This window comes from Staurois parvus, unplaced genomic scaffold, assembly GCF_062004578.1.
Source record: "Staurois parvus isolate SC_StPar_1 unplaced genomic scaffold, SC_StPar_1.0 ptg000154l, whole genome shotgun sequence".
In the NCBI taxonomy this organism is placed as follows: Eukaryota; Metazoa; Chordata; class Amphibia; order Anura; family Ranidae; genus Staurois; species Staurois parvus.
Genome location: NW_028317950.1, coordinates 20,073,557 through 20,100,052, shown reverse-complemented (window position 1 = coordinate 20,100,052; position 26,496 = coordinate 20,073,557). Strand labels below are relative to the sequence as shown.

The 26,496-nt window shown below is 40.9% G+C and overlaps 1 protein-coding gene across 6 annotated transcripts in view; it reads left to right on the top strand.

Annotated features, from left to right (window-relative positions):
- The window catches only part of LOC149463604 (methyl-CpG-binding domain protein 1-like), a 71,817-nt gene that overhangs the window by 10,954 nt on the left and 34,367 nt on the right, over positions 1–26,496 (top strand). For 2 of the 6 annotated variants that reach the window (XM_089675179.1, XM_089675177.1), the window contains exons 1-6: positions 12,804–12,974; positions 13,051–13,181; positions 15,641–15,752; positions 16,326–16,495; positions 21,691–21,776; positions 24,421–24,461. In XM_089675179.1, coding sequence (XP_089531305.1) covers positions 12,960–12,974; positions 13,051–13,181; positions 15,641–15,752; positions 16,326–16,495; positions 21,691–21,776; positions 24,421–24,461 — 555 coding nt within the window. In that variant the 5' untranslated portion in view covers positions 12,804–12,959. Of the gene's footprint in view, positions 1–12,803; positions 12,975–13,050; positions 13,182–15,640; positions 15,753–16,325; positions 16,496–21,690; positions 21,777–24,420; positions 24,462–26,496 lie in introns of those variants that run through there. The other 4 variants (XM_089675180.1, XM_089675181.1, XM_089675182.1 and 1 more) reach the window with 3 other exon arrangements.

Genomic DNA, 26,496 nt, shown 5'->3' with positions numbered 1-26,496 from the left:
CACCATAGATGGCAATTGATTTTTTAATTTTCAGCGTTTTTGGAGCTTCAGGCTTCGAGCTTCAAGCTACAAGTCCTTAAGTGTGAATGCAGAGATGGCAGGCATGATGCAAGAGATGGCCAGAAACTACAGGCATGCTGCAAGAGACTGTCAGAGACTGTGAACATGCTAGGAGTTGTTGGAGACTGGGTCTTCCTTCAGGCGACAGTCATAGCCAGAAGACTCGTTACATAAGACTGCTAGAAATCACATCCATAACGGGGTAATAGGAAAAAAAAGATTAGCTTCTGCAGGGGCCTGAGGGTCACACAAAGTGCCAATGGGCTGTAGGTTGGTCACCAGGGAGTTAGTGTGTCTCTTTGTCTATTCAGATGTTCCCACCTATTTCTCTTATCCAACCCTTTGCTAACTCTAGAGCATACATTTTTGGCATTAGACCAAAGCTTGCACAGGGCCAATAACCCACTCTTTGCCCCATGTAGCAGTCTTTGGACTTGGTGATTGGCTGCTCAGGTAACCATTTTACTGCAATGCAAATTTTCTCCATAGATCTTGTGATTTGTACGGATGGCATTTGAACAGACATTTGGTGATGGCCAGCCATGTACATATGCACAATCAGGCTGCTGATCATTCAAGGAGTGTGGATATTCGCATCATAAGAATGTGCATGCTTTTTCCAATGGAACATCCCTGGCATTGGCCTCTTGATAGGAAGCATTAGTCATCAGCAGGAAAGCATCCATCCTGGCTAATCAACTTCTTACATGAGAAGCTTTGGGATAGGGATATCTACTGCTTTTTGGAGGACCTGTAGACCAGTGTTTCTCAACCTTTTTTCAGTCAAGGCACCCTTTAAAATGATGGACAGTCTTGAGGCACCCCATTCTAAAATGTGAAAAGCTATTCTAATAGTTTTATATAATGCAGCAACATCCACACATGCAGGGCACCCAACGATGGAGGTGACTTATTCTTCCAAATCAAATACACTTTTGCACAATGGTACTGATTAGTATTCCATTGTTTCTCTTCTCCCTCAGTTTTTCTCCATCACTGAGCTAATGTGACCCCAGCACTGCAGGGGAGGGTCAAACTAGGATGCTGTGCAGGCAACCGACATTCTCATAAACTGATGATGTCATTGGTTGTCAGGACTCCAGCAGCTGTAAGGTCATAATGGTGCACAATGAAAACTTGTGGCTTTGTGTAACGAAATGGCAGGCTTGTTCCACCCGCTGGCTTGTATACAAGTTTTGGCCAATTTTTAGACATTTTGCCAAGGCACCGTTGAAGAAACCTCAAGGCACCCCAGGCTGCCTGGGCACCCTGGTTGAGAAATACTGCTGTAGACATAAGAACATTCAGTGATCTGATGGTAAAAGGCCAGAATGCTTACATTTCATAGTGTCTGTAGGCATCTTTAGTCCTAATAAATATATCAAAGAATGTAATTTTTTCCACCCACTGTGAGCAGGTAAAGGATATTTCAAACCAAGTGCCAGCAAAGACACATTTTAGAACCTTTTTGATATACTGTACCTTATATGATACAAAAAGGCCAGTTTGACAGTATTAATATAAGACCAGAGTCTATATTATGTAGCAGATGTGGGCCCTATACTGGTAAAACAATATATTGTATTCGGTTTCCTAGTGTAACAGGAAGGTTAACAGTTTTTTTTCTTGTAGAATAAAGTGACCAAAAATCAATAATATGGTGCAGAACTAACCTAAAGTAACATCAAACAGTGAATATTAAATTCCATGAATTCCCTTGTTCTTCAATAATAGATGTCCCTTTCAACTTCTTTATTATTGAAGAACAAGGGAATTCAAGGACTTTATATATTCACCGTTTGATGTTACTTTGTTAGCACTGCACCATATTTTTGATTATTGAACACTGGTACACATTTATAAGTGTGTGTTTAGGTGCTGGCAGCTAGGTAATTAGTTTACACATAGCGGCTCACAACACGCACAACAATTAAGGTATGAAGTTGACCCATGGGACAACCGTCAAGCATGCTCAAACCCAACAACAAAGGGAATCCAGCTTGGTGCTTCAGAAAACACATCGCTACCAGCCCACAGCTTACACCCTTGTAGAAAGCATCTGTGGTCTATGGGAGGGAAATTCAGCAGAAAGAGGCAGCTTTGGAAATATAGGCCTTTGTTAATCATGACCTCTTCCCTGATTCCCTTCAGCTCCTAACAGTGATGAGAGGTGGGGGGAGGAAATGCTGCTTTGATATACCATGAAGGTTAGTCTGTATTAGGATGAGTGTGATGATCTGTAACATTCAGCTCAGAGTGGGAGTTCATTGGCCTCATGGGGCCCCCTGACTCTTCTGCTGACCTTGTGTAGTTTAAGAATTTATATTGAACAGGGCTCCAGTTTTTCTGACTGATAGCCTAAAGCTGGCCATACACCAGTGGAATTTTGTTTGAAATTTTTGGTTTTCAGAACATTTATTCAATTTTCTAATTGTTAATGTGAGAAAATTGCTAATCGTTCGTGATGGTAGTGATGAAATATTTGAAGAAGCAGGATAGAAAATGTTCCTCAAATTAAGTATCAGTTAATGTGGTTTTGGTTCATGAGATTCCATTTGTCCTGAAAACAATTTTAAAAAGCAAATTAAATTTTGAAGTACTCTCAAACCATGTTCTTTAAGGCTGAACTCCAGGCAAAAAATGTTTTTTCCTGTGCAGTAGGTCTGTGCCTGCACTGCACAGGTTAACAGCTTGCTTTATTCTAGAGGGGAGGACAGCAGGGATGTACTTACCCAATCCTCATCACACAAGACCTGTCTGCCCCCCCCCACGCTCCAGCAGTTTTGAAAGTGAACAGTTCCTGATGTCATGCCCAGAGCACGTTTCATAGACAGGAACAGTCCACCGTTGGACTGTTGGGGGAGCACGGTTTTTCAGAGAATCAAAAGATCATTTGAATATAAATTTTGTGCTCACTTCTAGAAAAAATGAGCAGTTGAGCCATGCAGTGGGGGCACAGCCTGACTACATGGGGAAGAAAAGCTTCTTTGGAGTTGAGCTGTAAGTCTCCAAAGGCATTATCGAAAGTACTGACAAGATGTTTTGGTAAGAATGTTCATAGTATAGTCTACAAGTATACGGCCTGCTTTACCTACCTGGCAGTATTCCTGAGTGTAGCTCGGGGTAAAGTTTTAGTACCACAAGTGGTAACCCCAAGCTACACTCGGGCTTACCATGCAGCGCTGCTACAGAATCCCTCGATCACTTACCTTGTCCTGCGCTCCTGCGATGTCCCTCTTGCAGTGTCCCCGGCAATGTAATCCGGCGGATGCCAGTATCTGTCATCTGGGTTCCGTCCCCTGCGAGCATCAGGACGTACGGGGGACGGAACGGCGGGAAATTTGAAAATGACAAAAAGTGACATTCACAAAAATCACTAAAATCACATAGTATAACATTACTGTACCAAACCATTTCACATACATTTTGTCCCGAGTGCTTTGTCCTGTGCCCTGCCTGCATTTTTAGTCTTCTTTCTACCTGGAAAATGAGAAATGTCCATGGCGTCCAAAAAGCGTCCCTTTAGGTCAAAAGCGGGTTTAGATCAGCTAGAGAACAGCGATAGTAAATTAGAACTACTTGCAGAATTGAGTGATAATGATTTGTGGGGAAATTCCTCATCAGACACTGAAAACGATTTTGCGACTTTGCTCAGCGATGTGCGAACTTGGCGCTATATTTCAAATTTCAGTGTTTTTGGTTTGATTATATTATTGAATTCAATTTATTATTATATTATTATTTTTTATGATTATTTATTACATTATAATTTATGATTTCGTGTTTCAAGTTTTATCATACCCGGAATGTTTATTACACTCTTGTTCAGACAGATTTCAGTGAGTTATTTCTAAAAATTACAGGCCTACAATATAAAATGTCAAATTTCCATGCAAAATAATGGTACTGCTTTCAGCACCAAAAATCTGAAATAATCATACCGCCAGGGAGGTTAATAAGTGCATGTTTTTAAAATGCAATACAAAAAATACACAATTTCCAAAGCTTTACCCAAGGTTCAAAGGAAAATATTGGGGTTTCAAAAACAAACAGACATACCTCCATGCTACAGCATTTAGTCTGATGTTGCAGCTGTCCCCTTCTGGCTCTAAGCCCAAGAACTGAGCGATCGCATGATTGTTGATTGCTCAAGCCTTGTTCAGCTCTGAGCAGAGAGTAGTGACTCTGTCACAGCTGTCTGCTCTAGCCCCTCCAGTGCTCTCTGGTCGATGGGCTGGTGAGGGAGCGGGCACAGCTGGCTTCAGTTGTCAATCGGGCAGCCGGATGGATCCTGACCGTATAGTTTGGATCCTTCCAGAGCCTGTATTGGCTCTTGTGATGTCAACTAGCAGCTGGTTTTAGCCCACTATTAGCGGACTCGGTCACAGGGGAGCAAAAGTAAGCACACTTCTATGACCCAGAAGAGAAGTATGGCCAAAAAGATTTGGCCATATGTCTCTTAAAGCTGATATCCAGGTTGTTTGCAGGTAAAATAAAAAAAATACATTTTACTTTTTTTTTTTTTTTTTTTCTGGAAAGCATTGCACCAGCGATCAGCAGATTGTGGGTACAATGTTGGGCTCCTGCAGACTGTCAGTGTAGCTGTCTGTCCGTACCTCCAATACAGTAGGCAGTTTTTTAGTCCACAAGAAACGAGGAACTGCAAAGATGCTCATCAGCGCCCTCATATTTCATTGAGAACCACAAGCAACCAGCAGCAAAGGCTGTGGGTACTTGTAGTCCATTCATTCACAGAACTCTGAGAGCAAATGGTGTGGGCGGTGCCCTGCATGGCCACGCTCTTTTCAGATTGTGAACGTGGGTGGTGAACTGAAGGTGAACATACCCTTCGACTTTAAATGGTTTGTTTGGACCAAGCTGGTCCAAAAGAACTATTTAGTGCACTATTACATGCGGTGACTGTCAGCATTATATAAACTGTATGTAGGGTCACCTACTTACAGTATACAGCACTGTGTTCTGGCAGTAAAACAGAGACTTGCTGTCACACACGCGGGACAAAATCAAGTTGGGCTGAATACTGCTCAGCTATTCAGGGGAAGCTTTTTATTCTCCAAATGAATGCCAAGCATTCTCTGATTGGCTGAGGTAGAGCTTGTGACATGATCAGCCTGCCTCTCTTTCTCAGCCAATCAGAGGAAGCTCAGTATTCATTCAGAGAATACAAAGCTGCCTATGAATGGCTGAGCTGTGCTCAGCCTGACTTGGTTTTGTTGTAGTCGTGGGATGGGAAGTTCTCATGCTGCTGCCAGAGCACAGAGCTGTATATTGTATGTAGCTGAGGCGACATTCAGTTTATATAGCATTGACAGTCATTGCATCTATTTGTGAACTAAATAGTTTGGATCAGCTTGATCCAAACTAACTATTTAAAGTTGACTGAAACCTGGAGATCAGCTTTATGTATCTTTGCTTTAGCCATGTGACTGTAATATCCCAATCTGATTGAACTCCACTACAAATAGCTGTCCCTTTTTTATCAAAAGACGTATCCTTATCCTGGTGTGTTAGCATTGTGTGTTGAGCCTTAAGTGAATTGCTAATATAAATGTATTTACTTTTATATATTTTGTGTGTGTGTGTGTGTGTGTATATGTATGTATGTATGTGTGTGTATATATATATATATATATATATATATATATACACACACACACACATCAATCAATCTTGTGCCTATTGTGTGTGCCCCTTTGTTCCTTGTAACCTACGGTAGGTGTGTGTTGTCGGACTGATGGTTATTTTCCCATATGTCAGTGTAATTGCTATTTAGGACTTTGACTCACTGTGATAGGTACGGAATATGAAGAGATTTTGAATCGGTTGGTGAACGATATTTAAAGAAAACTTGCTTTAAAACCATTCTTGCATGTGTTCTGTTTTTTTGACTGTTTATGAAAGGCTGTCTCGGAAGTCACTATGTTTTCAGACTCTACTGTTTTACAGCAGCCATTTACAACCTGGTATCTCAAAGGCGGTGTAGATCCTGGCCAAGGTGTTTATGCATTCCGGTCTCTAATCTGAATGATACAACTTAACCTTTCTTGAGTTTATTTTAAGAAGAGGAGATGGTTATATGAAATCTGTCAGTTCTGTGCCTGGCCCCAGACATAAGATCTAAAGCCGATAATGTTTTCGCTGACTTGCGCAATTTGGAGAAATGAGGGTGGCTATGAATTATAAATGATTCCATGTTCACCCCACTCAGTTTGGGGTTCATCAGACCTCATTATCAATGTATCTTGGCTCAGAGTAAATTGATTAAATGATACTGGTCTTTAGGCTGAGGAAATTTATTAGAGAAAAAAAATTGTGAACTGAGAATTCACAAGAAAAAGCAGTTACATGAAGGTCAACGCGATACTCAAATTAATGATCAAACTATGCTTTTATTAGAAAAATTGCAATGTGAGACAGTTGAGTAAAGACTGCTGAGGAAATGTATTACCAGATAAAAATGTACTGTGTGATCTGAATGAAGATGAATTTTGCAACATAAGCTGTTTATGGATTTCTTTTGTTGGGCTTTTTATTTTTATCCTTTTTTTTTTTTTTTTTTTTTTTTGTGGGATGGATTTTTTAAGAGTTAGGATGCTCAGTACATATGAGGACTGAACATTAGTCTTTACATCTGCTTTAAACTGCTGTCCTTGAGCTTCAGTCAGTGACTTTACTTAAAGCGGAGCTCCACCTAAAAGGGGAAGTTCCGCTTTAAGGATTGCTCCCCCGTTCCCCATTAAGATAGGTACCTTTGGGGGGCGGGGGGAGCAGGTACCCGAATTTGACATGTACCCGCTCTTGCTTCCGGTCTGATCGCCTAGGCAATCGGAAGCGGAAGGTGTCTTTTCTCCCTCTCTCCCTGTAGTCTTTTGGTACACGTGACAGGTCCCTGAAGACTACAGGACCATTCATGAACCGCACCACTACTAGAGCATGCGCAGTGGGTACCCATCTGTGAAGTCGCAAGCTATCACAGCCGGGTGCCCACACTGAACATGCCGGCCTCCTGGAATACAGGATGGCCGGCGAAACGAGATGTGGGGGACACACTGCGAGACCGAGGGACAGGTAAGTGGCTGTTTCTTAAAAGTCAGCAGCTACAGTTTTGTAGCTGCTGACTTTTATTTTTTGACAGGGTAAGTGGAGCTCCGCTTTAAGATGAGATGATGTCATCAGTCTGCTGCAGACAAGAAGAAGTATTTCTTCAGTCTCCTCTCCCTCCATAGTCAGACTGAAACATAATTTTGAAACAAGTATGTCAGATGTTTGTAAATGGAGGCAGGAGTTGCACAGGCTCCAAGATTACACATGGTTGTGGAATGTGTAAAATGTCACTTTGGTCAAGGAAGTAGATGGGGAACCTGGATGATGCCAGAACAAAGATGGGTCACTGCATTTGGACAGGAATTTTGGATGAAAGCATTGTCAGGGAAGTCCTGTGTTTTATGAGAGCTGAACAAACTACTTTGTAAGTATTTTTCACTCACATTATTTAGCAGCAGGGGCACCGCATAATTTTCACATTTTGCTCAAGGGTTCTCTATATTTCAAATGTTTTTATTGAAAGATTGTAACACAATACAAAATAATATATGTATATCAGTACGGTTTACAATCAAGTATACATACTTAGATGGAGTAAGAGAAAACCCCACCAATTGGTCAGGGGTATATGAACAATTAGTGTTTCAACGTGTTATTTATTTAGTGTGAGCCGTTAGGTATAAAAGAAAACGTTATATAAGTTGGAACGGGTAGGGAGGAGGGGTGGGAAGAGAAAAGGTTGGGGGGTGGGGGGGGGGACACCAGTCTAGGACATAGGGTCGCAGTGTTATGAGTGGAGAGGGTAAAATAGTGCAAGTTTGACAGGTGTGAAATACCATTGGTGTAAAATTTTTTATGTATGATTCCCAATGGGAGCTACATCTGGATGCTTTGTGTGTGATGGTAAAAGTTCTTTCCCATGTGTGGGGTTGTATTGGTTGGGAGAGGATTTTTTCCCAATTGGATAAGGAAGTGGATTGAAGGGAAAACAGTGGACTGGTTATTAGCTTGTAAAAAGTCGATATATTCTTAGGGTATTGTGGTTTGGTGAGAAAAAGATATGCGGTTGTGGGAACTTTCAGAAAAAGGGGAATATTCATCTTTTGTAAGGAGTGAGCTATTCTCAAGTATGTAAAAATGTCTTTGTTAGGAAGGTGAAATTTCTGTTGGATAGTTGGAAAGGAGTCTAGTTTGTATTTTGTGTAGAGGTCTTGTATATGGGATATATCTTGTTTTTCCCAGTGTAGAAGGTTCAAAGAAGGGGTGAAAAAATGTAGTACGGTGATTGGGGTGGGAATTACCTTTGATTCTGAGGAGGTCGATGATAAAAGGTTATACCAGGCTTGTGTGGAAGCTTGGATGCAAGGGTGTTTGTGTAGGTTTCTGGATTGGGAAGATTGTGGTAAAAACAGAATGTCGCGTGGCATTGGCAGAAGGTGTGGGAGTGTTTCCATAGTAGTCCACATTTTTTCGATAGTTGGATGCCACCAGAAGTAGATTTGTCAAGGGTTCTCTATAATTTAGGGGCCCTTGTATAAGAGCTGTAGGTTAGGCAACTGCTAGGGTCTCTTCCTGCTAACCTGGGCACTGCTTCTAGGACTGATGAGAAGTACAAAGTGTCTCATAATGCCTTCAACTGTTATGTTTTATGTAATACCCAGACGGTGTTGGGCAGTAAGTTTTGAATAGCTGAAGGCTATGCCACTTGGGCAGGCTGTGAAGAAGGTATTTGCTGTCATCCTAATATTGTAGGGGGTTTGTTCTGCGTCCTTGTCTCTGCTGTTTGGCCACCACCTCCCCCTGTAGCCATTGCCTATGCCCTTCTATAGTGTGTCTCACCCCCTGGACTAGGGGCATTCCATTCATATAGAACTTTTTTGGCATTTACCTTGATGTAACCTTTGTCCTTTGCTTGGTGCTATAAGAAAGTGTCCTAGTTTTGTTTACGAATTTACATATCTTGATCATCATCTTTTCCCATGTGAAATATAATAGTTTTTTTCTGTATGAGTATGTCTGTTTTGGTACCGATAAATTAGAAATATTTGTATCTTTTTTGTGCATCTATTTTCATCCCAGAGTGCTATAATTCAAAATCCCTCTACACCCATCCTTTTTATTTTTTTTGGTTGAAATACTGATATAATATGGATGGGCTGCATCGTGGAATACCTAGTGTCTGTAAACTCCACCATTTGCAAAAACTTCAGTGAAAAATCATATCATCAGACTGGCAGTGCTGTCTGACAGAGCTGAATAAATCTCAGGATTGGATGGACAAATATGTAAACAGTAATAATTTGTCAGGTAAAATAGCTCTATAAAATGTATTTCAATGGTTTTCCTGGAGTTGATCTTTACCTGTTACAAACCTGGGCATTGCAAATAAACATATAATAAAATGATGTAAGCAGATGTTACTAATGACATTTGTCAAAATGATCCACAGATGCAGTTGGCCGAAATTATACCTCAGTTTTACAAAATGAGCTTGGTTTTGCTTTGTGTTGGTTGGTCCTTAAATGTAATGGCCAGCATCCCTGACCAATTGAGAGGTATTAGAAGTCAGGGGGGGCAGTGTCAAGCATGACTTTTTATTTATTTCAGGTACTTATATAGTGCCATCAATTTACGCAGCGCTTTACATATATATTATACATTCACATCAGTCCCTAACCCTCAAGGGGCGTACAATCTAAGGTCCCTAACTCACATTCATACATACACATAGTAGGGCTAATTTAGACAGGAGCCAATGAACCTACCAGCATATCTTTGGAGTGTGGGAGGAAACCGGAGTACCCTGAGGAAACCCACGTAAGCACAGGGAGAACATGCAAACTCCAGGCAGGTGGTGCCATGGTTGGGATTCGAACCAGCGACCCTAGTACTGCCAGGCAGAAATGCTAACCATTTAGCCACTGTGCTGCCCTGTTTTGCAAGAAAAGTTGAGATTTGCAGGTCATTTCAGCTTCTGAGATGTTTGGATTTGTGGTCATTTTGCCATGCAGTTTTTAGCATTTTGTAATTTTTTTTTCTAGCATATTCTTGCTTTGCAATGCCCACATAAATTTTAATTACTATTCAAGTGTCTTATTTTGTAAATTTAAACGGTGTTCATGCAGTTTTGCTTCATTTGAAGCAAATCACTACAATATATTTGTAATGTGTTTATTATTTACTACTATTATTATAATAATACTAGATTTACGTAGCGCCAACAGTTTGCGCTTTACAATGTGTTTGGTCAGATTTACAGAGAACAAGTAGATTTTTTTTCTTGCTTTTTTGTTCAATGAATGGTGAGTATTTGAGTATTTTTCTTTCCTTTAGCTAGTGGGCTGAACAAATCCCCAACAGGACACTGTTTTGACAATTAATATACAGGATTAATGAGACCGCAGCACAAGTAATATTACTTTTGCCAAGAAAGTGTTTCTAGTGCTGGTGGTTTCTGCTTTCAGAAAACCCTCTGATTTCCCCCCCTCCCCCCCAACTCTGCAAGGGGTGGGGATGAATGTAGCTGAGGGAGCCAACGTATGTACTCATTAAGATTGCTGACTATACCTGCCTTTTCCACCTCCCTCCTCCATTCATAGCTGTACTAGAGCTTAAATGAAAAGTGATTTGTGATTGGAGTACATGCGGATGAATAAAAGGTCCATTCATGGAGCAGTTTTCATTCATAGAAGCGATGGTACAGCTTTTATGAATGAATGGATGGGGAGGGCAGAAAGGGCAGTCATAGTTGGTACTCTTGATGGATGCATATGATGGGTCCTTTGTGTTTTATTAACCACAGAGATCTGTGTTGTATAAACACAGATCTCTCCCCTGTCAACTCCTGCACACTGCTTTGTATGGCACTGCATAGCAGAGCCATACAAAGCAGGGTGCTTACAGTGAAGCACACAGAGAACCCACATAGTGAAACCGCACACAGTAACCCTTTATGCCCAGTGCCATTAGTACAGTGTCGGTGACTTTTATTAGCACTGATCACTATATTGGTGTCACTGGGGATGTCGGTGGCAGTTAGTTCCCCCCCAGTGTCAGAATGCCCCCCGCAGTCCCGCTAAAAGTCGCTGATCGCCGCCATTACTAGTAAAAAAAAAGAAAACTTAGTATATATACCGCCATTTGTAGACGCTATAACTTTCACGTAAACCAATTAATTTACACTTATTGGGACTTTTTTTTAACAAAAACATATAGCAGAATAGATTTTGGTCTAAATTTGTGACGAAATTTGATTTTTTTTTTTAAAAAATTTTTACTGGATAGCAAAAAGTTAAAAATATTGTTTTTTTTTTTTTTTTTTTTTTTTTTCTCGATTGTCAGTCTTTTTTTGTTTCTAGCGCAAAAAATAACCACACAGGCAATCAAGTACCACAGAAAGAATGCTCTATTTGTGGGGAAAAAGGATGTAAATTTCATTTGGGTGCAGTGTTGCATGACCGCGCAGTTGTCAGTTAAAATAACGCAGCGCCGTATCGCAAAAAATGGCTTGGGGGGGGGGGGGGTAAATCCTCTGGAGGGCAAGTGGTTAAAGTGGAAGTAAACTCTCATATATTTTATCTACAGGTAATCTTATAATAAAGCTTACCTGTAGGTAAAACGAGTCTCCTAAATGAACCGTTTAGGAGATACCCTAGCGAGCAGCGGCTGGTGATGACATCGACGCATGCATTCTGAAGGATGGTATACCCGTGCCATTCCTTCAGAGCTGTGTGCCACGGCTGAGACTTCTGCGCATGTGTGGGAGTGATGTCATTGCAGCTCAGCCAATCAAGCGACCGCAACCTGCAAACCCGGAAGGAGGACTGGGTGAAGATGGAAGGCTCTACTGTGGTGATAGAGCACCGCTAAAGGGCTTCGATTTAAGGTAAGTCCTTCATAATGTGATAGTATGCGATGCATATTATGCATTTGCCGTGCAGGGGAAATCATCTTTTGGTACCAGAAGATTACAGGGGTGGAGGGGGGGATCGGAGGTAGTAAAACCGCATCACAAGGAACACATTGCATTGACTGTAAGTATTGTTCCTTGTGCTGATTTTTTTTTTAAAAAAAACATTTTTAAATTTGCACTTTATTAAAATGTAACCTCTTTCTTGGACAAAAGAGTAACAAATAAATGGGGAGAAAAACGTGTATTATCTGTAAAGCTGGCCAAACACGACACCTATATTGTGGTGTTTTATTTCAAACAGAGCAAAACTGCATAAATATAGTTTATTATAATAATAATAATAATAAAAAAAATAGGACCCTTGAATGGTAATTAAAGTATATGTGGATATTGCACAGCAAGAACATGCATGAAAATGGATAAGCGGATGTCGTCTCCTTTGAAAACTGCTTGGGCTTTTCTTTGAACTTATATATTGATCAGTTTTTCTACCTTTTGGCATATTGTGTAATGCAAATGTGGTTTCAAAGAAATGTTTTTATTAAGTGGCTTTTTGTGTTTCATAATGGTAATAGACTGTATCTTGTTAATGTCAGGTTCACATTTAAATCTCCAGCATCACCCAGAACCAGAAATATCAGCTTGGATGCACTGACCCTGTAAAGAGGCTTATCCTAGTGAAGCGGATTGTATAATGAAGTGCGCTGGTCCAGGCTGCATGGATTCAGGGGATGGAGGAAGGAGGCAGTTAACCGATGGCCCTCTTGTGCATAGGATATCATTACAATTTGTTCCTGGCTTCCAGCGCATTGCAGGGTGTTCCTGTCTGCTTCACTTCCTCCCACAGCCTTTACTGTGGGCTGGAATAGCAGGAATTCAGTGAGTCAGAGGCTCTGGCCCTGGGTTGAAGCTGTGAGCATCCATGTGTGTCTCTAATGTGAGTGTCTTTCCTATGGCTGCAGCTGCCGCAGGCTCCGGGGCCCATTTATCATTCTGTCCCCTTGTTATTGCAGTTCCACAGAGCCCCGCTCACCATGTCTGAGGGCTGGGAGGACTGGCCACTGCTGGGCCCGGGCTGGAAACGGAGGACAGCCGTCCGTAAATCGGGACAGTCTTGTGGACACTCAGACACTTATTATCAAAGGTAGGTTTGGATGTGAACTAAAGGCAACTGCCCTGAGGTGTTGCAAAATGACAGATAATCAGCTTGAGTCCTGCCTGGCTGATTCAAGCTATTGATTATTTTGTATTGCGTTACATGACGCATGCTAGAATAATGCAAAGTTTAATTCAACGAAAGTGACATTACAATTAAAATAGGAGAACTGTAGCGTATCCATTATTATTTTTTTTATTTTTTTTTTAGTGAATTTTGCGTTTATAAAGTTCATCATCTTTATGTGACTTACAATTAAATACAAACTGTTCCATAATTTCACAGTTGCCTATGGTTAACAGATTTCAGATACTTTCTCCAGCATCGCTGTGAATGGCGGACACTGCATTTAGTGATCCTACTATATAACTGCTGGAAGAGCACTAGAGCATGCATTGTTTTCAATCACTGTGCCGGTTTTCTACAAAGACAATCCTGCATATGTAATGAGCAAATATGGCTGCCTCCATTCACGTATTTAATTGTACTATTGTGCTCTCTAAAGAGTACTTTTCAGCTGAACGTACTATAAAAGTGTGTTTTAAAATGCCACAATCCTGACCTTGAGTGGTGGTTATTGCCCCTTATTGTATGGTTCACTACTTGAAGTTGCAATTTACGCACTCTGTAAAGTACCCTAATAAATATATATATATATAATTTTTTTTTTTTTTTTTTAATCCTGGGTTTGTAGCACTAATATTTTACATGGCAGAGACCAGTCTGAATAGAATGGTAATCTGTTTGGGAAGCATACATAACCTGCAAGATTTATAGCTGATGCATGGCTAGAGGAGTGCTGGGGAAGCTGTTTATCAAAAGATAGGAGTCTGGGGCTGAATTGCATCTAAAAACATACTGACCTCTGTTGTAAAAATGCTAGTTGCCTGACTGTCTTTTACTTTATGAATTGGAGACCTGGCACAAGCATGCAAGTTGGGAAAGTTTGAGAATGAGAAGATACTGAATCAAAGCAAGATTAGATTACTGACATTTTAAAGAGGCTGGTAATGGTGGTTTCCATGTAATTTTTGTAATTGGTTTCTTATAAACCTTTTTGTGTGTCTCTAACCATTTAAAAGCTTGAGACCATCAAAAATAATTTGTCTACTGAGGAACTTAAACTGGTTCTAAAGGAAGAAGGTTTTTTAAGACCACCTTTTAGAATCACTTTAAGGCTCCATGCACACTATCATTTTTTTAAGCTCCTAAATAGTTATTAGCTCTTTTTTCTGCTCCTAGAAGCTACATAGTGTTATTCTATGTGTCCATGCACACTACTTTGGGCTATTAGCATTTTTTGAGTTTCAGTGTCTAGGAGCAGAAATAAAATTGTTTTTGTAAAGTTTTTTTTGAGCGTTTTTCCAGCAGAAAAAATTAAAATGCTCCTAACAGCTTTTCTCTAGTTTTTTTTCTCTACATGTACTGTAAAAACACTAATGCTCCTAACCCGTTATTAAAAAACGCTATTACCAGCATTTGTTTATCCAGCGTTTTTTGAGCTTTAAAAAAAAAAAAGACAAAAAATGTCAGTACATGGAGCCTAAGAGATGTAGTAATGACAGATGACTGTTTTATTTGCAGCTGCCTGGTTGTCTATGACTACTACCTCTCCTGTGAATCTCAATGGACAATAAAGGAAACAAAAACAACTTTTGATCTTAAACATATAATACAGCACACGGGTAACTTATTTATACACCATGGCTCCTATAACTGAAGGTTTTTGATTAAGTTGCCTGTGCCCTATACTATACTCCAAAATATAGACGTTAGAGATAAGTCCAAGTTTCTCTTTTTGTACTTACCATAAAATCTTTTTCTTGGACTTTATTGGGGACACAGAAGACCCCCAATAAAATAATTAGTAATTATAGATGACAAATGAGTTGTTTAATTGACCACTCATGTAGCAAAGTCTACATCCTGAAAGATGCATTATTTTTATAGTAAAAAAGACATTGAGTCCAGCATTAGACTAACTTTATACAGATACTGCTTGTGAGTGCCGGTTCACATATATGCGGATTGGATGCAGTTTGAACTGCATCCAATCCGCACGACGTGAAAAAACATTGCTTCCTGTGGTGCCTGTTCACATGTGTCCGGTGCACTTGCGGTGCGTATTCAGCATGGTTTGAAAAAGAGTCATGTACAATTTCTGAGCAGTGCCTTCAGGTTCAGGTGCAGATTATAGGCTATTGACTTCTGTAGGAACCGTTTCTAAATGGCATATCTGTGAACAGGATTAGATCCTGAGCTAATCCTGTCCTTAACCTGATGTAAACCTGACATGAACTGGTGAACAACTATTGTATCAATTAGCTTTGAAACCTGAGTTTCAATCCGCACAGCACATGTGTGAATCAGTTGTGAATTCCTAACATTTTCTGTTTCTGTTATGTAAAATTTCTGGCATTACTTATCTTCTGCTTCTTGTTCGCTAGTCCCACTGGTCAGCGTTTTCGTAGCAAGCCTGAGCTGTCCAAGTTCTTAGGAGAATCCGTGGACCTGTCATGCTTTAATTTCAAGCACGGAACCCTAATACCACTAGAGAAGGTAGGTGATGTGTCTCCTGGCATGTAGAAGGGGTTACTGTTAAGCAGGCCATAGATTGTGATTTTCTTTCACTGCAGTACAGGTGGAAAACACTGACTGACCGCTTGATGGAGGAATCCCTATCGTAGTGCTATTGTGTTCTGCTGGCAGGGAGCCTTCCTGACCTGTAGGACACAATGATTACTGCTAGCGTGGCTATGGCAGAAATCCATGTAAAAATTCCAACATGAGTAAGGCCGTTATGGCAGAAACAAGTTGACTTTTTGTGCTGTATACTCCAATGACTTACTAAAGCTGATGGCTTGCTGCTCTTAACTTTGATGCCATCGATCTTCCTTTCTTCAGTTCCTCAGCGGACTGCAATTCATGCTTGAACACTGGCCATTCAGCTGTTAATGTTTAAATAAGGAGGTAGAAGCGCTGCTTTTTGTTTTTTAAACATAATCCGACAGGCTGGTTGTACCAATTGATGGATCAACTTTGGTACAACCAGCCTGCCTATAGATATATCAAATCTCGTCCAATCCCTGCTGGCCTTTACAGTGTGTCCACTAATTACATTTCTGTTTTTAGAGAAAGAAGAATAAGAAAAAGAAGAAGAAGGCAACGCCAACATCCCCGGGGGCATCAACTTCTCCAGGGTCCCCAACATCTCCAGTGCATTTTGAGAAATCTCTGTCCTTTCCTCTTCAATCCTCTGATGAACACCAGCAAAATGGGGGGGATGTAAAGTCAATGAAAGCGTAAGTTGCTTCAGTGGGATGAAACTTTTCAAATGTACTTCTTGTATGACCAGGGTAGAAGAAGCCTCATACAGCAGAAGTGTTACTCTATCACTGTGAAATGAGACTGCATGTTATTTAGCTCTCAAAGGAAAAAACATTTGTAATTTTTTTATTTATATTTTTTTAACCTCCTTGGCGGTATGATTCTTTCTGATTTTTGGTGCTGAAAGCGGTACCATTTTTTTGCATGGAAATATGTAGTTTTTTATTATAGGCCTGTAATTCTTAGGAATAACTCACTGAAATCTGTCCGAACAAGAGTCTAGTAAACATCCCGGGTAGGATAAAATTTGAAACACGAAATCATAAATTATAATTTAATAAATAATCATAAAAAATAATAATATAATAATACATTTAATTCAATAATATAATCAAACCAAAAACACTGAAATGTGAAATAGAGCTCCAAGTTAGCACATTGCTGAGCAAAGTCGCAAAATCGTTTTCAGTGTCTGATGACGAATTTCTCCACGAATCATTATCACTCAATTCTGCAAGTGGTTCTGATTTACTATCGCTGTTCTCCTAGCTGATCTAAACCGCTTTTGACCTAAAGGGACACTTTTTGGATGCCATGGACATTTCTCAGTTTCCAGGCAGAAAGAACAGACAAAATGCAGGCAGGGCGCAGGACAAAGCATTAGGGACAAGATGTATGTGAAATTGGTTGAGACAGCAATGTTTTACTATGTAAAATGTAAAAAAAAAGGACATTTTTTTAAATTTTTAAATTTCCCGCCGCCAGCGGCGCCCGTATGTCCCGACGTCACAGGGACAGGACACAGAAGCCGGATACCGGCATCGGCCGGAGGAGATGGCCGGGGACGCTGCAGGGGACACATCGCGGGAGTGCAGGGTAAGGCAAGTGAAGAACAAATGCCGGAGCAGTGCCGCATTGTATTCCCGAGTGTAGCTCAGGGTTACCGTTTGTGGTACTGAAATGTTACCCCGAGCTACACTCGGGAATACTGCCAAGGAGGTTAATTGGCTTCTTATGTCTTGGGTACTCCAAACTGAGCTCTCCCCCATAATTCTCATCTCTGTTGCTGTCCACTTGGGAATTTTAGATGTCACCTTTGTGTATCCCATCTCCTTATGTTAAGTTCTCAACAATATAAAATAAAAATATAGCACAGATCGTGGGAACCCCTCATAATGGCCAAAGCAGATGTGCAGACCTATAAACCAGTGCAGAGATATCACCAATAGTCAGTTGCAACAACTGTTAGATGGTTCATCACATCAGCATCTATGAGGATCTGCAGTATCAGTTTTGTATGAATGTATTCTAGAACATGTCTTTTTAAGGATGCAGGATGCATCCAGAAGAAAGCACTGTGCATTTCCACTTCCAGACAGCATGTGTATAACTGACTAAACTAGCTGCTCGGTCTTTGCTAGAAGAGAAGGAAGTGGTGTGTGTCTCCTCTGAATTATTCCGCTATGTTGTGTAATTTGATCTCCTAATATTCAGGCGTGTTTCACAGTGAAGTTATAAAACAAAGATGATGGTCTTGAGATATTCATTGGAAATATTTAATTTTTTTTTCTGAATTAAAAGAAATCATTACAGGAATCAAAAGGAGTTTTACAGGTACCTGCTCCCACTTCCACGGAGTTGTCCTCCCTCCCCGTCTTCTGGGACACGTGACAGGTCCCAGAAGACTGCTGGACCATTCACAAAGCGCAGCGCTTCTCGCGCATGTGCAGTTGGTACCCGGCTGTGAAGCCACAAGCTTTCACAGCCGGGTGCCCACAGTAAAGATGCTGGCGCCGGGGAGAAAAGACGGTGAGGACAGCGCTGGACCGAGGAGCACAAAAGAACTGAGCCATCGGCCCGGTATTCTAACAAGGCGGCGGGAATACCAGGCCAGCCGCTCCATAAGACGCACAGACATTTTCCCCCATTTTTGGGGGGGAAAAAATGCATCTTATGAAGCAAAAAATACAATAAGTTATTCTTGAATATCTATATGCAGTAGTAAATATAAATAACCAGCTATATGGTTAGGGAACTAAATATCTAACCCTCTCTAAGAATAACAGAAGAGATATGTATATATTATTAGAAGGTTGAATCTGGTGCATACTATCAGTCTCAGAGATTATAATTGTTATTTAAAAATATAAAAAAAAAAAACCTAAAACACAGTTTTGCAGATTTTCAGATAGGACTGTGATATAATATTATGCATGACAGACTCCCTTGGCATAGGCAGGTACCTTGATACAAGCTACCTGCTCCTGCTGTCACTTATGCTGGCCATACACAAACAAATTTTTAGTTTGAAAATTTTTGATTTAAGAATGATTTTCTAATCGTTGGCGCGGTCAAATCGATGTTCGTGTTCAGCAACAATGATGGGAAACTTTGAAGGAGCAGAATAGAAAATTTTAATTGGTAATGCCTTATATTACCTCCAGTTTATCAGCTTCTCTGGGTTCAGATGTTGATCTTCCCTACACAGAGCCCTGTACTGAGCTGTATGTGTGCTGCACTGTGTATACTGGCAAGCATGAACGGTGTACTGAGCTGTATGTGTGCTGCAATGTATTTTCTGATACGTAAACAAATAATCCATTCTATGCATGCCAACTAATTGATTATGAAAGTGGTTGACAACTATTTTCCTAATCGATTATGTCAATTAGTTGTTTCAGCCCTAGTGGAAAGTTTGGGGATCTCTTGATACAAAGCCAAGGTCAGGTAGACCAAAAGATTGCAGCCACAAGTGGCTGAAGAATTTTTCAGAATACAATTGCCCGACAACACCTTGACACGCTTCATCAGGCTTTTTTTTGTGGCATTGGTGCAGTAAAGGCTTCTTTCTGACAACTCGACCATATAGCTCATTTTTGTTCAAGTTGTTTGTTTTTGTATCGTCTTATTGTGCTCCTTAAAACAACCACACCATCTTTTTTCAGAGCAGCCTGTATTTGTCCTGAAGTTACCTGTGGGTTTTTCTTTGTGTCCCGAACAATTCTGCCAGTTGTTGCTGCAATCTTTCTTGGTCTACCTGACCATGGCTTGGTATCAAGAAATCCCTGAGTTTTCCACTTCACAATAAGTGATTGAACAATACTGGCTGGCATATTCAATGCTTTTGATATTTATATTTATATCCTTTCTCAACTCCCACAAGGGGACACAGATGGCAAAAAATAAACCGATGGGTTATAACCCTCCTTTACTCTATCCAAAATGAAAATAAAAGATTTGTCTACAGTTGTACTTTAAAATCAAGTACAGATGCATATAGCATTACATTTAAACATATGTGCAACCAATTAATTGCACATGCAAGTGTACAATCCTAACACACACGTTCCTGTGTTGAATAATGGCTGTGTATATGAATGGGTGCTACAGAGATCGTCGGCTAGAACCGAATAAAATCAACCTGGCACCCAGCACACCAAGGATCTCCAGTATGGGTCCAAAAGCTTTAATGAACGATCACATAGTTACAGTAAGGCAGCGTTTCGCAGTCTCACAGGACCCTTTCATCAGGCATGTTACATGCCTGTCACGTGCCTGATAAAGGGGTCCTACGAGACTCCCGAAACGTTGCCTTGCTGTAACTATGATCGTTCATTAAAGCTTTTGGATCCGTGTCAGAGATCCTTGGTCTGCTGGTGATATTCTCCGTGATTGATTGCACAGAGACAACATTATTAAGTAGTACCCAGCCCCCTGCATTTTCATATACATTGATAGGTAAGAGGGAGATTGTAAGCTAGTAAGGTTGTATTCTCTTTTAGAAATGTATATGATGGGTCTGCAAGATTGACTGTATTAAGAAAAATTATCACAGTGTGGGCAGAAAAAATAAACTGTAAAATGTGTGAGAGTAGCAAACACTTCCAGCTCTTTCTTGTACTCTTGAGATGCGCAGTGCAGTCATTCACAGTGTAACTTAGCTATCAAGAATTAGGAAGAAAATTCTGTGGGGTGAAGTTTGATGTAATCATTGATCAAATCTACTCTCCAGGACCCATTATCCATAGGGTTCAATGTGCACGAAATCAGTGGGACAGAAATCAGTACAACAGAGCTCATATTCCCTCCTGCCCTTGCCCCCTCCCCTGACTTCTCTATCAAGATTAATAGTATAACTATTGGTCCCTCCCCTCATGCCAGAGTACTAGGTTTCATCCTGGAATCTGACCTATCCTTTCAGCCCCAAATAAAATTACTGTCCAAATCTTGTAGACTTCACCTCCATAACATCTCCAAAATATGCAATTGTAACTCCCTCATTATAGGCCTACCTCTTCACAGGCTATCCCCTCTTTAGTCTATCATGAATACTGCTGCCAGTTTCATCCACCTTACCAACTGTTCAGTATCTGCCAGCCCTCTCTGCCAATCCCTCCGCTGGCTTCTCATTGCCCAGCAAATAAAAGTCAGAACATTAACAATAACATACAAAGCCATTTACAATTCTGCCCTGAGCTACATCACCAATCTTGTCTCAGATATCACCCAAATCGTCCTCTCTGCTCCTCCCAAGACCTCCTACTCTCTAGCTCCCTTGTCTCCTCCTCCCATGCTCATCTCCAGGACTTCTCCAGAGCCTCTCCAATCTTCTGGAATGTCCTACCCCAATCTGTCCACTTTTAGGTGTGTTTTTAGTAACCCGTCTCTTCAGGGAAACCAATCCTGCCTTCAGCTAATAACCAAATCTTTTATCTCTCCCATCAATTTATCCCTCACAGTTAGTACCTTTTGTTCCACTAGCCCCTCCCTATTAAACTGCAAGCTGCCGGGGGCAGGGCCCTCCTATATTGGGAAGCGCTGCGCAAACTGTTAGAACTATATAACTCTTGTAGAATACAAATAACAATACTTTCAGTAAGACTCAAAAAGAAGGGATCTTTTTGATGTTGGATCCAGGTCTGAGGCGCAAGAGCAAGGAGCTGCTGGATTACATTACAGATTCTTTATTGTCACGTTACACTCTAGTTTTGGGTGGTCATTCTTTTTACATTTTATACTTCTGCTCTAAGGTAAAGAGAATAAACTGTGATCTACATTGAATAGCTGTGTTTGCTGAATGGCCATCAGCATTTCACTTGCATGACATTTCTGTCAAATCACATGGATTGAAAAGTGTAAGAAGGAATTCTTAAACACACTTCTCTTCTAGGTGCTGCAGTGGTTGTAAGGTTTGGTTTACCGGGGTCGAGTTTGGTCGGTCGAAGCACACGGTTTGGTACTGTGCGAAATGTCGTGGTAAGATGTTACTTTAAACAAAATAAGAACAATATTCTCTGGTGGGGATGGTGAGATTTTTCCTATAACTACTAAGATTCTCCCTGTCTTCAAACTGGCAGCAGAGAAAAAAAGCAGAATTCCAATTTGTATGCACGATACCTTCAGTTTTCCTTTCATCAGTTTTGATTGACCATAAATGGTGCACCACTCGCCTTGTTTTAAATTGCTTATGACAGATTGAATACCCAAACTTAAAGGACAAGTTCACCTTTTTAAAAAATTATTAAATGCTAATTTTTTTGCAGGTAAAAAAAAATGTGTATTTATAAATTTTTTTTTAATTAGGAGCCTGTAAAGCATTGCATCTGCGATCAGCAGATCTCAGGCTCATGCAGACTTTTAGTGTATCTGTATGTGCGTACCTCGTACAGGCAGGCAGTTACCAAATGACAGAATACATGAACTATCCAGAGCACTCATCAGTGCCCTCATAGTCCATTGAGAACTACAAGTTGTCAGCTTCAATGGCCGACGGTAGTTATAGTTCTTCCATTCACAGAACTCTCATGCAGCTGGGAGGGCGGAACGCCGCACTGCCACTTTTTTTTTTAAAGTTGTGACAGTGGGTGTGGGGAGAAGGCTCAGGAGACATGGGGGCTGCTCATTTAGCAACTTGTTACACCCTGGATACGGATGTAACGTTATGAAAGGTGAACTAATCCTTTAAAGCGGAACTAAAGGCCCAAGAGTCCCACACCAGGATCCTTTCCTGAGTGCGGGTCTTTGGGCTTCTTGAATAGCGGGGCAAGACGTGACTCCTGTGCATGCAAAGGGGGTCTTCATCCCAGCCCACAGAGATAAGTCCGGTGCTGTAATATGAGCTGTGCATGTGCAGCTCAATTTATAGTGCCAGAGAAGACCGCAAGCAGAGCTTTTTAGTGCAGAAGGACAGTGCATGTCTCTCAGTGCAATGCAATACAAGCCTGTCTGTTTGCTGTTTTTCTTAAAACAGGACTTCAGTTCTACTTTAATGTGCCTTTATCTGACAGGGAGTGTATGGAGAGCCTCCACACAAAGAGCAAGATTGTATTTCCTTTATCAGACATAATGGTGTAGGCTCCTTCTCTTAGAAGGCTTGGTCTTTATTACAGGTGCAAGGACCTGAACGTCTCAGGATGTTTTTGCAGCCACTTTTAGGGGCATCAGGCGGGGTTTTTTTTTTTTTTTCTATTTAACAGCTTCCAAACGCCCCTCCATATTATCCTATGTGTCCATGCCTACATAGACTTTTAGAAGCTTTTAGTGGCAGGGGCTTTTAGGAGATGTAAGAAAAAAACACTCAGTGCATCCAGGAGCAGCAGTAGTTTGGCAGAAAAAACGCTTGATGCGTGTTAACACTAAGCGCTTGAGCATTAATTCATTTCAGTGGTCAGAATAAATTAACTCCCAAGCGCATGATGCCTGTAAACCCTTGTAAAATCATTAGACACTTTTATAAGGCTCAGATGCTTTTTTTTCTACCGAAGTGCTGCTGCCAAGAGGAGGAGCGTTTTTTTTTCTTTTTAATCTGTATTATTTTCACATATTAACATAAAAAAACCCAATTACAGACTTGATATATCATCAAACTATCATAAATTACAAAAACTACAACGTAACAGTTCTCCATGTTTTAATTCTGAATCATCAAGATTCATCAAAATATTTACTTTAAAAGCTGGGGGGGATCTGACGAAACCGGTGCTTTTGCAAAAGGCATATTAGCACCTAGAAAAGGGTTAATAACTATTAGGCTGCTTTCAGTTTTGGTGCACTTTCAAATATGCACCACACCCTCAAAATACAATGGACGTCTATGGCAAATCACAGGAAAGCCACGGGTGCAATCGCTGTGTAGGTAAACTAAACCGCAGCGCATCAGTGTGAAAGCAGCCTTATAGAGGGCTCAGGACAGTAAGGGGTTGTTTACATTTGCGGTTTGAAGGGGTGGTAAAACCCCATAATTTTTACCACACACCCCCAACCACTGGTGTAGCGTCAGGGGTCGCAATGGCAACCCTGCCCCATACTCCAGGGGGCCAGTGCAGAATCCCTGTCGCATTCTGTTTTACACTTGCACAGAAGGAGTGACATATACAGGAACTGATTCACTTCATTATCCTCCTGCAACCCCTTAAAGCCGGCTTCTCTTCCTCTCCCTCCTGCCAGCATTCAGCGGCTGCATTAGGAAAATGTTCATTATGCTATTCAAAATAAAAAAAAATTTAAATTCTGAACCATTTAATTTTATTGTGGCCTGCAACTGGTTACCAAATCACTTAAGTGACCCTCACTCTTCAAAAGGTTGAGCACTCCTGCTGTACTGTGTTTTGCAATATTTCCTTCTCTCCATGTATTTTGCAATATTTCCTTCTCTCCATGTATTTTTTAAATCTCCAGACAAAGCATTTTCTGTGCTGTTTGCAGTCCCCTTGGGATGTGAACCCCTGGATTAATATTTATGGAGCACTCTGTAAACCTATACCAATAATTAAATTGATTTTGCGAATATTAATCCTGAACCTATGGAGAGCTATAATTGCTTGTTCACAAAGTCACATGACATCCTTACCATTACATTATAATGCTGTAAGATAACAGTTTTTTTCATCTTCATTTTTAGCTAATCGTAGAGCATTCAACAGGGAACAGAAGCTGCTGAAGGTGAGCCTCTTTTTATTGAAATATGTGTTGAAGGTATTTAGTGTCCCAGTACCATCCTCAGTCCTGCCATGTTGTTGGCAGTCAACCAGCCTTACTGCAAAGCCAATCCTTGTGTAGTTCTCAGTCTGATCACAGCACGTTCATTCAGTGCTGTTTTAATATTTTTTTTTGTAGATTCACAGATGATCTTTTCATTTTTTTTTCTGCTATTGCATTTGACTGGTGAAGAAACTGAACTAAGAGTCTCTCTAACAGATCCAAATGTATTTTTTTGGTCTACACAACTTGACTTGGTAAATAGTTGAATAACAATTTTGGGTGGAGCTCCTTTTTAAAACTATAGCGGAAGCCACCTCTGTGACTTCTTAGCCAGCACCTTATTCTGCCAGTAGGGTTTACCTTTTCCTTCTGGGGAACTCCGATGTAAAAAAAACCTTGATCCTAAATGGGCACCCTTTACTTTGGACACAAAGGATCACTGTACCTGTCTATTTGATGCCCAAGCTTTGGTTTTTCTGGCAGTTTTGAGGATGGATTGATAGTTATATATTGTAGACTATGGAGTTTATTCATTTAGAGCAGTATAGTAATAAGTTTTCACAGTGCTACAAAATTGCTGGCACATATTATTGTCTTAAAAAAAAATGTATGATTTTAATATAAAATGACCACTGCACTTTAATAATGTTACATTTTTGTTTAGCAATTCAAAAGTTTTTCTATGTTTTATAAGTTCTAGCTGCTGCCAGAGTGTTTTTAACTAGTTCAGCTTTGAGACTATTTTAGTTTTCATCCCGTTATCATAACGGCTGTCAAATACCACAAACTTTAACCACTTGCCTACAGGGCACTTATACCCCCTTCCTGCCCAGGCCAATTTACAGCTTTCAGCGCTGTCGCATTTTGAATGACAATTGTGCGGTCATGCAACACTGTACCCATATGAAATTTTTATCATTTGTTTATGACAGATAGAGATTTATTTTGGTGGTATTTAATCACCTCTGGGTTTTTTATTTTTTCTTAAACCAAAAACCACTGAAAATTTTGAAAAAAAAAGTTTTTTCTTAGTTTTTGTTATAAAATTTTGTAAATAAGTGGTTTTTCTCCTTCACTGATGTGTGCTAATGAGGCTGCAGTGATAGACACTAATAGGTGGCACTGATGGGCACTGATGAGGAGGCACTGGTAGGTGGCACTGATAGGCATTGACAGGCATCCCTGATGGGCACTGAAAGGCAGCACTGATATATGGCATTGTTAGGTGGCACTGACTGGCATTGTTAGGCGGCACTGACGGGCACTGATGGGCACTGATAGGTGGCACTGACTGGCACTGATAGGTGGCACTGACTGGCACTGATGGGTGACACTGAAAGGCGACACTGAAAGGCAGCTCAGATGGGCACTGATATGTGGCATTGATGTGCACTGGTAGGCACCGATATGTGGCATTGATGGGTACTGGCAGGTGGCATGGATGATCACTGAGCGCTGGCACTGATGGACACTGACAGGTGGCACTGCTGGGGCTACACTGATCATCAAGGCACACTGATCACCAGTGCCCTGATGATCAGTGCACATGTCCTCTCTGAGGAATGCCAATTACCGGCTCTTCTCTCCTCACGAGCTGTCAGCGTGACAGCTCATAAGGAGAGAAATGCCAATAACCAGCATTTCTCTGTTTACATGTGATCAGCTGTGATTGGACACAGCTGATGACATCACCGAGCCGGCATCTTCGGCTCTTTCCGTGGATCGGTGATCCGCTGTGTCCGAGGGACACAAGTCACCGCCGATCGCCGCTCTGCGCGCTCCCGGAGCCGTGCATGTGCGGTTAGAATGGGAGGATGTCATATGACATCCTCCCAGAATGAGAGAACAGCCTTGCGCCCGTCATTGGACTATATGGCGGGCGGCAGGTGGTTAAAGTGATTCTAAAGGAAGGATTTCAAATAATTACAAAAGTGTTATACTTACATGCTCTGTGCAATGGTTTTGCACAGAGCATCCCCGAACCTCTTCTTTTTGG